Raw genomic sequence first — 12,961 nt, forward strand, 5'->3', positions numbered from 1 at the left:
AACAAGGTGAACTCAGGTAAAATATGTCAATTTTCTTGGTGGTTGAGGAGATTTTAAAGAGTAGGTTTTGGATGCAAGAAGAACATTTTCACACTCTCCCCCGTTATGATATGTTATTTGCCAAAAACAAAGGTAGAATTATGACTTTACCAATTTGAGGTCCAAAATAAGCAGACATTCTCTATCAACAAACCTTTTTTTCTCACTCTTTGTTTTTATACTTTCTTGGGAACAGAAAGTACCAAGATAACCACTACTTTGGGATTTTGTGGTTCCAAGCTTTAATGACAGCAGGTTTGGTAAAAAATAAAAAAGGAAACAGCATCAAGTCAAAAAAGACTACATGTAGCTGACTATCTGGGGCCTTAGCCCTTCTCTCATGGGCAAATCAGTCCCATTTGCAATCTTCACTCTTTGGTTGTTATCGTTTTATATTCATTTAATGCTTTCTAGATTCTAACAGTTTCTCTATTGTGAGATTTAGAGAGAAACTTCTAAGTGAAATCAATATTAAGTTTATTTAATAAGTAGCCCCCTAGTATGTGGTACTGTGGATGGCAACATCTAAATATATACCCTGTTCCAGTATTAGTAACACCCTAGGCAAATGTGGATGAAAAATTTTAAAACAGATTTTAACATCTTTATTTAGCTTCTACTAATTCTGATTTTGTAATAGATAATATTGATCTAAAATATGTCTTTTCTTTTTTCCATGATGACAGTAATAAGGTTGACTAAGAAAATTGGATAATATAAATGGAAAGGGGGACTTGGAAAGATACTTCAGAATCATTTTCACACATTTCCTAAGGGACCCCTATTTATCACAAAGAATTCATGATAATTACACACATTTATATGTTCCTTTAAAGTTTGCAAATCACTTCCCTCACAAGAACCTTGTAAAGTAGGTAGTATAAGTATTATGATGCTTATTTTCTAGATGAGAAATAGAGACTCCAAGAAGGTTTATCATTTGTCCATCATCGCACAGCTAGTAGAAGTAGGTCAGAGGCAAGATTCAAATCCTGATTTCTCCTGATTCTAGGGCATATGCTTTATCTACCCCATTATAATATCTGCTTGAATTATAGCACAATAAATAATTATTTTGATACTGACTAATAATTTTTACAGCAGCTAATACTGTTTATCTCAAGTTCTTGCTAATATTTTGGAAACTTCTATCTCTAAGTAGGATAATAGGAGTGCTGAAAGGAATCTCAAGACCATCTAATACAATCCTCTAATTGTTATTTCCTGCCTATGTGACCTTAAGTCACTTAGCCTTTCTGGCCTCAGTTTCCTCATCTGTAAAATGAATTAGATGACTTCTACTCAAAGGTCCCTTTCAGGCTTCAATATGTGATAGTATGAGTCTTTGATGTGGAAATTTAAAAAAATGAGATAGAAATAGGGAATATTTGGAAGAGGAGAAGGTTTTGGGGGCAGGATAATGAGTTGAGTTTTATACATGTTGAGTCTGAGATGTTTCCAGGAGGTCCAGACAACTGGTGATACTGTAGTGAAGCTCAGAGGAAGAGATTAGGGCTGAAAATTATCTCTGTTTATCTATATGTGAGTGTGTATGGGTACATATATGTATATAGACATACATACTATATATCTATACATACATACATATATGTGTATGCATTATTTGCATAGAGATGGTAGTTAAACCATGGGTGCTGAGAGGGAGAAGAAAAACAGAATTTTGGGGAACATCCGCAGTTAGGATGCATTCTATGACAGTTGATAAAGCAAAGGAAATAGAGGAGCAGCCAAACAGATAAGAGGAGAACCAAGAGAAAGTAGTATAATGAAATTCCAGAGTGGAGAGATTACCTAGGAGGAAAAAAGAGTCAGCAGAATTAAATATATCATAGCGGTCGAGAAGAATGTAGACTTAGAAAATACCGTTAGCTTTGTCAATTAAGAAGCTATTGGTAACTTTGAAAGGAGTAGTTTTAATTCAATGATAAAGTTGGAATCCAGATTGGAAAGGGTTGAAGAGTGAATGAGTAGGGATGGTAAGTATAGAACTCTTCTCAAGAACTTTGGCTGAGAAAAGGAAAAGAGAATGATAGCTTGAGGGAGATAGTAGGATCTAGTAAAGGGTTTTTGATTTTGATTTTCAAATTATATTTTCTTTACAATAAGCAAAAACCTTCCTTTTCACCCTCCCATTCCATCCCCACCTTGAGAATTAAAGAAACCCAAATTCTGTTATAAACATGTATAGTTAATCAAAATGTATTTACACATTGGTCAATTAGCTAGCTAGCTAGATGTAAATATAGATATATTTGTCTTAATCTGCACCTTAATGCCTTCACTTCTTTATCAGGAGGTAAGTAATGTGTCTCATCATTAGTCTTCTAGAATTGTTCATTATGCTGATAAGAGTTCCTAGTTCTTTCAGAAGTTGTTTGTTTTTTAACCACATTGCTGGCATTGTATAAATTGTTCTTCTAATTCTATTTCTTTCATTCAGCATAGTATAATACAAGTCTTCCCAGGCTTCTCTGAAACCAGTGCCTTCATCATTTCTTATAGCACTATAGTATTCCATCACATTATATACTATATAACTTGTACATCTATTCCCTAATTTATAGGCATTGCTTCACATTCCCATTCTTTCACCTCAAAAGAACTATAAATATTTTTTGTACATTCTTAGATTTTATCTTGCTTAAGACTCTCTTACGTCTTTCTTAATCTATCATCCTTCTAATTCCCCTCCCTGCTGCTCGCTTTCCCCCTCCTATTTCCTTGTCAATTGAAATATATTTCTGTAACCAACTTTCTGTATGGGTATGGGTGTGTATTCTCCTTTGCTTTAACCAGTTCAGATGAGGGTGAGATTTAAGTGTCAGCTGCTCTCCCTGCCTCTCCTCCTTGGATGTGTAGATAACTACTTGTGTACCCTAAATATGTGAGATATTTTTTCCTAACTTTCCTTCCCTCCCACCATGTATTCCTCTTCCCTTGCTATTCCTCTATTAAGCTTATTAAGACAAAACAGAACCACTCCCAGGCCTTATCTTTGGAATATGGACCTAGTAGTGGTATTGCTGGGTATGGACAGTTTTATAACCCTTTGGGCATAGTTCCAAATTGCTCTCCAGAATGGTTGGACCAGTTCATAGCTGAACCAATAATTTATCATTGTATCTATTTTTCCTCATCTCTTCCAGCATTTTTCATTTCTGATGAGTACCTCAGAGTTGTTTGAATCTGCATTTTTCTAATCAATAGTGATTTAGAGCATTTTTCCATATGACTGTAAATAGCTTTGATGTCTTCTTTATATCCTTTACTGATTTGTGTTTCGGTCAGAGTTACAACACAATACCCCTATCAGCCGTCTAGGAAGTTTTACTGATTCAGAATGACAGAACTGTAGGCTCCCCTTTGGTCTAGGATTCCTGCCTGGCAATTCTTCTGTAGACTAGAATAGATGCTGGAACTGAGATCTCCTGCTGCTCCAGGGATCTGAGCCAAAATGCTGTTGCTTGCTTCTGAACTTTCTCACATTTTTGTATAGTGCTCAGGAATTCCATCCGTGTGAGCAGTTCCCCTTCTCAGTTCACCCTTGATCTGTGAATCAGAACTAGGTAGTGGGCATCTAGTACTGGTTGGCATCTGTCCCTGTGCCAGTCTGGTATGGGTCTGAGGATATCCCTCATGGATCTAGGACATCCTCTTTTCCTGGTACACAGCCTTTTCCTGGCCATTGGAGTGTTCTGCATCAGCAAGGTATGCTCCTGGCCTAACAAAGTCCTAGTGTCAGCAGATCTCTCTGTCCACCTTCCTATGGGAAAAGATGAGGTGGGACAAAGGACTCACTGTGACTGTTTCCTGGATTTCATTATCAATATTGGTCTAGTACATTTTCTAAGTCTATTTGGAGGAGTTTTGTGAAGCTCAGATACATTGCTACCACCCTTTTCCCCCAGTTTTTTTTTTTGTTCGTTTATTTGTTATTGTTACTTGTTTTATTTTTAGGATGGGAGATACTAGAATTTTTAAGGCAGTAGGAAAGGAACTATTACATATGGAGAGGTTGAGGATGAGGGGTAGAGATGGGATGATTCAGGATACAATCTGCTAGAGAAGACCAAAGGGGATTGGATGAAATGGATATATAAAGTGCTTGGCTTTGATAGGGGAAAGGGCTACCTCAGTTAGAATATGGAAAAAAAGAGGAGAGAACAGGAGTATTTATTGTGTAGTGCAAGATCATTATCCTCATTAACAGATAAAATTGAAGGTTTTAAAGAACCCAGTGAGTATTAGAGTAAGAATTAAAATAAATTATTAATGTTATCATCATTAATAGCTAACATTCATATTTCTTTTCAAGACTACATAGCTAAAAACAGACTACAAATGAGGAAATATTAAATATACAAAATAATCTTACCTTAATTGTATCTGATCTGTAAATTCTTTGAAGCGCTTCAGAAAAAATGGAAAGTGAAGACTCATTGGCAAAGAGAAAATTAAAAGTGTCTCTTAAAAGGAATTCTTTTGTATTTTGGTCCTCCAAATCAAGATTGTTGTCACCTTGAAAATCAAAATGCTCATGCACCTTTGAAAAAGACAAAATACACATGGCAAAAATGCTTATATTAATTTATTTTAGTGCAGTAGAATTATTCTTCCCAAGACATGTCACTCTATTACAACTAAAGATCAGAAGTGACCTCTAGTGGTCTATTTGGAGGACAGCAACCTCATATAGATTAGTCCCAAGTTTTTTAAACACATAATTCTTTCATTTGTGACAAAATTAACAAATGCATCTACATATAGGTTAACCACTCAGAGTAACTTTCTTTGGTAGTAATGATATTTTATTTCATCATATGCCAACTGGCATCATGTTTGAATAGCATAGTTAAGAAAAGAAGAAATTAAAATATGTAAAAATGATTGTATCAACCATATAAAAAAGTTGCTTTAGAAACTTTAGCATTATGAGATTAATGATTTTATGCAGTTTACTGAACTAAATGTGTTAGTCACAGGAAACAAAAATGGTCACATTATATAAGATTCTATAGAACAATCTTAAGTGTCATAAAATTGAGGAGAAAATTTAAAATTATTTTGATCACTTACTGGGGCTATTCAAGCTGCCTGTTTTGAATATTTGGGTCAACATGTGTTTTATTCTTTCCCATCCCTCCTCCCCTAAAAAAAACATGGCTCCACTCAGACAAAGCCAATGAACTGTCCTAATTTCCTATTTCTAAAAATAATTCCTGAGAGCTGTTTTAGGATGGCACGAAGAAAGAAAAAAATCATCTAATTAGGTGGAAGACAAAGAGACTATTATTAGAGCAGATAATATTGGCATCAAAGTACAATTCACATGTGTTTCCTACTAGGAAAATTAAATTTCAAAAAAGCTCAGTGATTCAATTAAATTGTGTAGGCCAAAATTAATTAATTTAAGTGCAAATAGTTACTTAATAAGCTTGGATGTTGCTACTTATGTTCAGTGTAAAGTTTTCAGAAAAATGCTTAACTCTTTAAAATATATAGGCCAAGTCAAGCTTAAGCTTCAGTTTAAGAAGACTGAAGCAGCTGTGGGTAGGTTAACCCGCACACAAATAAATGGGTTAGATTATCCGCTATTTTTGAGTAAGAATGCTACTGTTCTTCTCAATTAATTCAAAGTCTACTTTGCAAAAAGCCAGTTTTATTAATAGCAATTAAGGAATAGTTAAGAAACAAAGTCTTTTCTCTAGGCTTACTGAAATTGATCTTAGAGAACCATTTTCTGAGGAGAAACAGTTATCTAAAAGGTCACTGAAATCTTAATTGCTAAAACCAAAAGTCTTTTCCTAGTTGTCATCTACCTTGACTTTTCTTCCTTCAATATACTCTACTGTCCAGTGGATTCTGTGGCATAGTTCTCTCCTGGTTCCCCTCCTACCAGTCTGAGATTTCTTCTTGGTATTTAGCTATTGATTATCAGCATTCCTGAGAGGCTACATAGAATTGTTGATAGATTTCTGGATTTGGAGTCAGGGAGACTCTGGTTTAATCCATACCTCGAATATTTATTAGTTACATGATTTTGAGCAAGTCACTTCACATTCTGGGACCTCAGTTTCCTCATCTGTAAAATGAGAGAGTTGGACATGCTGATAGACTTTCAGCTCTGAATCTATAATTTGTCACTGTAAATATTATATTTCTCTGTGTGTATACCATTCTTCTGACTCCCACTCCAATAGAATTCGTTTTCTGCACACAAGTGAGAGAATCTCAGTGCCTTCCACAGCGTAGCCACTTAATAAGTGTCCATTGAAAAAATGAATACATGAATCTAGCATCTCTATGCCTATGCTACAAAAGAACTAAATCATTAAAGCTTTTGATGCTAGATACTAACTATACATTTGCCATAAATTCAAACTAGACACACATCCAAAATCTTAGAGAGTATCAAATCATTCATCATGAAATAAAATTTTCTGCTTTTAACATACTTACCTGAAGAACTAATGGGTTCAAAGAGCTGCTATAATCAATATCAAATGTTAAAAGTTGAAAACATAATTTGCACCTGAAATAAAAAGTACAATTTTTTAAAATAAATTAATAAAAAGAAAAGGGGAAGTAATGGAGTCAATAATATACCATGATAAAGTTTAATTTAGATTTGAAAATTGTTTTGACTGTCCCATTGAATTGATCTGAAAATTCATAGCATTCCACAGATCCAGCATTGGAAACCATATTGTAAAACTGACTGAAGAGAAGACAGAAATGTGTCCAACTTTCTTATCTGGAAAATAACAGATTTTCACTATACCATAACCTAAAGATTAAATAGATAGATTTCTTTAATGATGACATAAAATATTGACCTAAGCTGAATGTTCCTTTCATTATTTTTCATTTCAAATCTTTCCAAGAGAGGCAGAAGCAATTTTGGTTGGCATTCAAAATACTTGGCTACAAAGGAATTAAAGACAATGAATTCTGTAAATACAAGTTTTTAATGAACAATTTTGCTTAATTAGATACATCCAAATTGATAAAATATTCTTTATAAAAAAATCAAAGCTTAATATACTTGCATTTTATGGGGGCAGCTTAAAGAGTACAAAATTGAAGCAAAAATCCTATAACTTTATTTACTAAATTTATTTTCATCATTGTTGAATATATTCTAAGATATTTGATGAAATAAACCAAGTAAGATAGACATAAATATATGTGTGGATTTCAGTGTAAGGTGGATTTTGTTATTCTTTTTTAGATAGTAGTTTCCAGGATCCATAGCCATAACAACCGTCTAGTTCCCAGGCTCATGGCTTGTAAACAACTCCACCACGCTTTTACAGTGTTATATAATGATAAACAACATAAACACTTGTGTGTAAAGTTGTAAACATCCACTGCAACTGTGCAGTGAGGTATAATGATGAGATAATGTAAACTTGTATCGCTATTGCTGGCAAATTGCCTTCTTTGTGTGTTTCCCTATAAATCAAGTAGGTACTGGTCAGTAAGTGGGGAATAAGAATGCAGAAGGGGAATGTACGTGTGCTTGCCTCAGCTGATCCCCACTGAAGCTTAGGAGGGAATGGACAAGCTGGAATGCTGTGCATGCCTTGATAGGCTCCCATCCAGACTTGGGGGAATTTGTTAATGTTCATTAGTCTCTATAGACCTCCATCAAGACTTAGGGTACCTGTAGGAGTTATAGTTCCTACCTACCCTTGTGAGAAGAGTAACTAGGGGATTCTGTAGGAGCTGTGCTCCCATTATCAGCAACCCTATGAGAAGGCTAGAATAAAGTCAGCTTATTAACCCCTCATTATGTCTCTGATCCTGTGTTCCTAAATTTGCCTTTCTGAAACTTTCACCTGTTGTTCCTTGTCCTATCATAAATATCTTTCAAAGAAGCACAGGCTTTTTATGACAGAAGACAACAAGCATTTATGAAGTACCTACTACGTGCCAGGCACTGTACTAAGTGCTTTACAAATATTATCTTATTTGATTCTCACAACAACCATGGGAGGTAGGCGTTATTATTATTCTTATTTAAGCAGGTAGGTTAAGTGACTTACCCAGGATCACACAGCTAGTCGTGTCTAAGGCAGGATTGGACCTTAGGTCTTCCTGACACCAGGTCCATCATTCTATCCACTTTGCTAGCTAGCTGCACGATTTTGCTGTATAATTCTATTGACATTTATTACCTATAAAAATCACTTTGGGGGCAATTTTTGTTTTGTTTTGTTCAGAGCTGTTACTAGCAATTTCTGCACCTGGGCAATGAATAGGGTGAAGCAAGGGAAGAGGGAAAATCATTTGATATATTAATGAGGGGAAGAAAATATCTTGAGATGAGGCTGCTGCTGTGGGTTAGAGTGGACAAGGCAGGAAGCATCCCCTGAAAGAGAGGAATGACGCAACCAGGGAAGCAGAGATCCCAGGTCTGCTCCTGTAAACAGCCTACCCTGATGCAAAAGCCCATCCTGATGAAGGCCCTGGATTTGTTCTATTATTTACCTTTTGATGGTCTTTGGTCCCAAAGTAGATGTTTCACTGAATGCTTCGGCTGCCAGCAGAAGCTTACTTATAGCTTCCTTCATGTTATCAAAGGCCTGGAGAGGAGAACTGACCCGAAGGAATGTCTCAAAAAATGTTTGCAGCTGTGAACAAAGGAACACATTCATTTTTTTGAAACTCAAAGTACATCACTTTAACGGTGACCACTGAAAGTATTTCTCTAAAAATTAAGCTTTTGTCTGTACCAAAAATATAAAAAACTTGCAACAATAAGTGAAATCATCCATCTCATTTGTCTTTCTAATATATGTTTTGATTTACAATGCCTTAAGTTGGCAATGTCCCTTGTGATTATTTCTCAAAACATCCCAAAAATATAACAAAAAATGCCAAGCTGTTTAAATTTCTCTTAATTTGCATACCATGATTACAGTCTCATTTTACTGCATCTAATCACATAAACATCACAACTAAATATATCCAAATAAAAGTAATTTGAGAGCGGGGGAATGTAAAAAGAAAAATCAACACCATCCTCCACTCAGTTTTCTATTATGGGCCTAACCACTTGAAGTCAGATCTCTTGTCTTTTTTTTTTCTTAGAACTATGTTTAGCCAACAAGTAGACAGAAAGAATTGGATAAAATTCCTTTTTATTTTCTACAAAAGCAGAAAAGTTCAAATTTGTACCTTTTATTTTACTGTAACAGACCTGCCTGGAAATCTCTACATCTGTGATCACAGACTACTATTTTCACTTGCTGAAACCTTTAAATATATCATCTCTTCAGAACACTCAACCATAAGTCTCAAGTCAACATGTCTGAAAAATAAAAAAGTACAAAAATTCTGTCTTACCGATGTATAGACTTTCTCTGGTTAAACAAAATACAACAAAGGTGAAGAAGAAAAATCTTTCCCAGAAAAACCTCCTGACCTTTTTGGAAGAGCAAACTGAATCCTTCTTGCCTACATAATACTGCAAGCCTCCTTCTTTTGATAAAAATAGGCAAAGGCTAATGTAGGTTGCCAGGGGGAAGTAGTAAAAGTGAAATGTATCCTTAACTTACAGAAAACAAAATTTGCCCCAAGACAATCAAGTACAAGATTGAAAAGCTATCACCAGCTGAAAAATCAGAGCCTAATGAGATGTGAACTTTATTAGCAGAAGGTAACTAGGATTCTCTCCCTTTTCTATTTCAACTTCCAACCTCACTAAAGAAAAATAATAAACTAATTAAGTGGCCAAATGAAAACTAACTGAAAATTAAGTTTAGGAATTTTAATACCTCAATTGAAGAAAAAGTAGAGTTATGGTTCTCTAGGTAATAGTTACACACCACATTTCACTTTGGTATTTAAAAATAATTAGTACAGCAGTTTAATGTTGTTAATGTATTAGCCATTTAAATATTTTCATAATATTTATATAAGGTAAGTTTAATAGTCTTAGTGTGGCAACAAGGACTTATATAGCACATGACTATATAGTTTATCTTCAGTTCAATGCCTAAAAATGTGTAGACCTAATATATGTAAGGTCCTACACTAAGTACTAGGGATAGATAAATGAAAAATAATGTAGTCTCTACAGTTAAGGAGCATAAAGTCTATTATTAGGGCATTTAAGACATATACAAATGAGTTTGATGAAAAGTAGAATGTGACAAGAGCAAAGAAAGGTCTATACAAGAGACTACAGGAGGAAGAGATGACTTTCATATAGGGAGATCAGCTATAGCTTTATGGAGGCAATGAGTGGATGGATGAGGGTCACCTGAACCGGACCTTGAAGTAAGAGAAGTATTTTCACAAGTGGAAATATGGAAGGAAAGCATTCCAGTCAAGAAGGACCCAATGAATTAATCAAGAATTTATTAAGCGTCTGGATATGTGAGGCATTGGGCAAGACACTGGTCCAAACTCTTTCAATATATGATGACAGCTGTCACATATACACTTAAATAATTTCTTTCCTAGATTAAGAATCTCCAGTTCCTTTAAGTGATTCTCATATAGCACAGTGTCAAAACCCTTTATTACTTGGTTGTTCTCCTTCAGATATTCTTCAGCTTATCATTATCTTTTCTAAACTTCAGTGCCTAAAATTGGACATAACATTCCAAATGTGGTCTGGCCAGAACAGAGTACAATGGGACTATCACTTTCTTAGGTCTGGATGCCATACTTCTCTTCATTTAATCTAAAACTACATTAGCCTTTTTGGCTGCTATAGCTCACTATTTACTCATTTTGAGTTTGCACACCAATAAAATTCCCAAATCTTTTTCAGATAAACCATCATCTAGCCACAACTCCTTCATCTTTTATTAGTGAGCTTCATTTTTTTAAACTCAAGTAGAGAGCCGTACATGTTTCCATATTGTTTTATTATGTTTGATTTAACTCAATATGCTAGGCTGTCAGGATCTTTTCAGATCCTCCAGTTTCTCATCTGACATGTTACGCATTCCTTTTGGCTCTTGGTTATTTGCACAATTGATAAGTATGGCATCTATGCTCTCTGACATAGACATTGTTTAAAAAAATGTTAAACAGCCAAGCACAGATCTCTGGATCACTTCACAAGAGATTCCTTTCCTAGTTGAAATTGAATCTCTTTTAGGTTCACACATTTTTCATGTTCTTAATCCACTTAAGTCACACTGCCCATAATAACAAATACCTCTGATTTACTAGTCTAGAAACTGCGTCAGAAAAGAATACAAGTTTAGGCTGGAGTGACCTGCTCTTCAGGTCATGTTGGCTCTTTTCTAGATGTTCATTTACAATACCTTTAATAATATAATATTGAATTCCACTAGAAATCAAAGCCCAAATTTCTGACCTATAGTTTTGCCTGGGGAATAGTTCATCTTTGTTTAGTGACTTAAACTCATTCTCCACCATCATTCAAAGATTCTGGCTCATAAAGCACATATTCCAGGTCTTTTTAGAATCCTGGGTAATAGTTCATTTTGATCTGGTGACTTTAACTCATTAAGGACTGATAGGTACTTTCTTTTATCTACTAGTCTCAGATATCATCTTCATGTTATCCGTGTGTGTGTGTATGTGTGTGTGTGTGTGTGTGTGTGTGTGTTTTCCAGGTGGATGATCTGTCTGTATTCCAGAAAAAAAAACAAGTAAATTCCCTTCCTTTGAAATCCAGCTTCTTCTCTGATTCTTCTCTCTTTCCTAATTCAGTACAATACCCGCATTTTTTATCTTTAGTTTACCTTTTATCTGTCAGCTCACTTTCAACTTCAGCACAATTGGCACTATTCCTATGAAGACCATGTCAAGCTTCTGTAGTCATTCTCCTTTACCTAGTCTCACTTCTATGTTCTGTACATGTCTCTTTAAAACTGTCAAAGAGTTACCTGTATACTCACACCAATCTCTTTAATCAACTCCATTTTAATTGTTTCTCTGTATTTTTCTTTTCAATATTGAGACCTTCCTATCCCTACATTATCCTTTGATTTCTTCATAAGCATATTTTCTTAATCGGCAGTGATAGCCTTTTACCTATGTTGTTTCTTTTGAATAATGTGGAAGCAGTCTCCATTTTTAAGATATTCAAGCAGAAGCCAGTGGACCACTTAGCAGGTATATAATAGAACATATTCCTATTCAGGCATGAGTAGGACCAGCAGACCTCTGAAGTCCCTTACAATTTAGAAATTCTGGGACCATACAGAAGTAGGAAAAAGTAAGACATGATTAGGTAATAGTGGTCTGGTTTAAGTGGAATATAGAATGTGTGAAAAAAGACTGGAAAAGTAACTTGGAGATGGGTTGTTGAGGGCCTTAATTGCCAAGGTAAGAAGACTATTTTTATCCAGTGTGTGACAGGGAGACACACCAAAAGCTTTGAACTAGAGGAGTGATACAGTGAGACCTGTGCACTATTGCTTTGACAGTTGTAGGAGGCATGAATTTGACAGCAGAGAGAATGGAAGGAGAGACATCAACTAGGACACTATTACAATAGTATGAGGGAGCAGTAATGAGAGCCTAAATTGTAATGATGGCAGTGCAAGTGGAGAGCAGAGCACAGATGTAAAAGAATTTGTGGAGGTGGAATTAACAGGACTTGGAAACTGCTTGCATATAGAGGATAGTTTATTTCTGAGTTTTAGGGCCATATGTCTTAATTATAAATGTCAGCACAACCAAGTGTTGGCTGAACATAGATCCCTGCTGTGAAATTAAAGATGTGGAAATAAAAAACTTATAAATTCAAGGAAATATTCACTTTTTATGGTCTCTAGTGATTTTAATTAAGGTAGTAGATCTTGAAATTAAGACATAATTAACTTTGAAAGAAAGAAATAGGAAAAGAGCCTGAGAATGGATGGGAAGATATGCTCTAAAGCATTTAGTCCCTCAAAAATAGGAGAAC

General features: G+C 35.1%; 1 protein-coding gene across 4 annotated transcripts in view; it reads right to left on the minus strand.

Annotated features, from left to right (window-relative positions):
* The window catches only part of CPED1 (cadherin like and PC-esterase domain containing 1), a 425,597-nt gene that overhangs the window by 238,098 nt on the left and 174,538 nt on the right, over positions 1 to 12,961 (minus strand). For all 4 annotated transcript variants that reach the window (XR_011976874.1, XM_072652906.1, XM_072652904.1 and 1 more), the window contains 3 exons: positions 8,554 to 8,696; positions 6,520 to 6,592; positions 4,436 to 4,603 (listed from right to left, as the gene is read on the minus strand). Coding sequence is in view for 3 of the 4 variants with exons in the window: in XM_072652906.1 (XP_072509007.1) it covers positions 4,436 to 4,603; positions 6,520 to 6,592; positions 8,554 to 8,696 (384 nt within the window). In the remaining variant the exon portion in view is untranslated. The remainder of the gene's footprint in view (positions 1 to 4,435; positions 4,604 to 6,519; positions 6,593 to 8,553; positions 8,697 to 12,961) is intronic.

Source organism: Notamacropus eugenii, chromosome 3 (assembly GCF_028372415.1).
Source record: "Notamacropus eugenii isolate mMacEug1 chromosome 3, mMacEug1.pri_v2, whole genome shotgun sequence".
NCBI lineage: Eukaryota > Metazoa > Chordata > Mammalia > Diprotodontia > Macropodidae > Notamacropus > Notamacropus eugenii.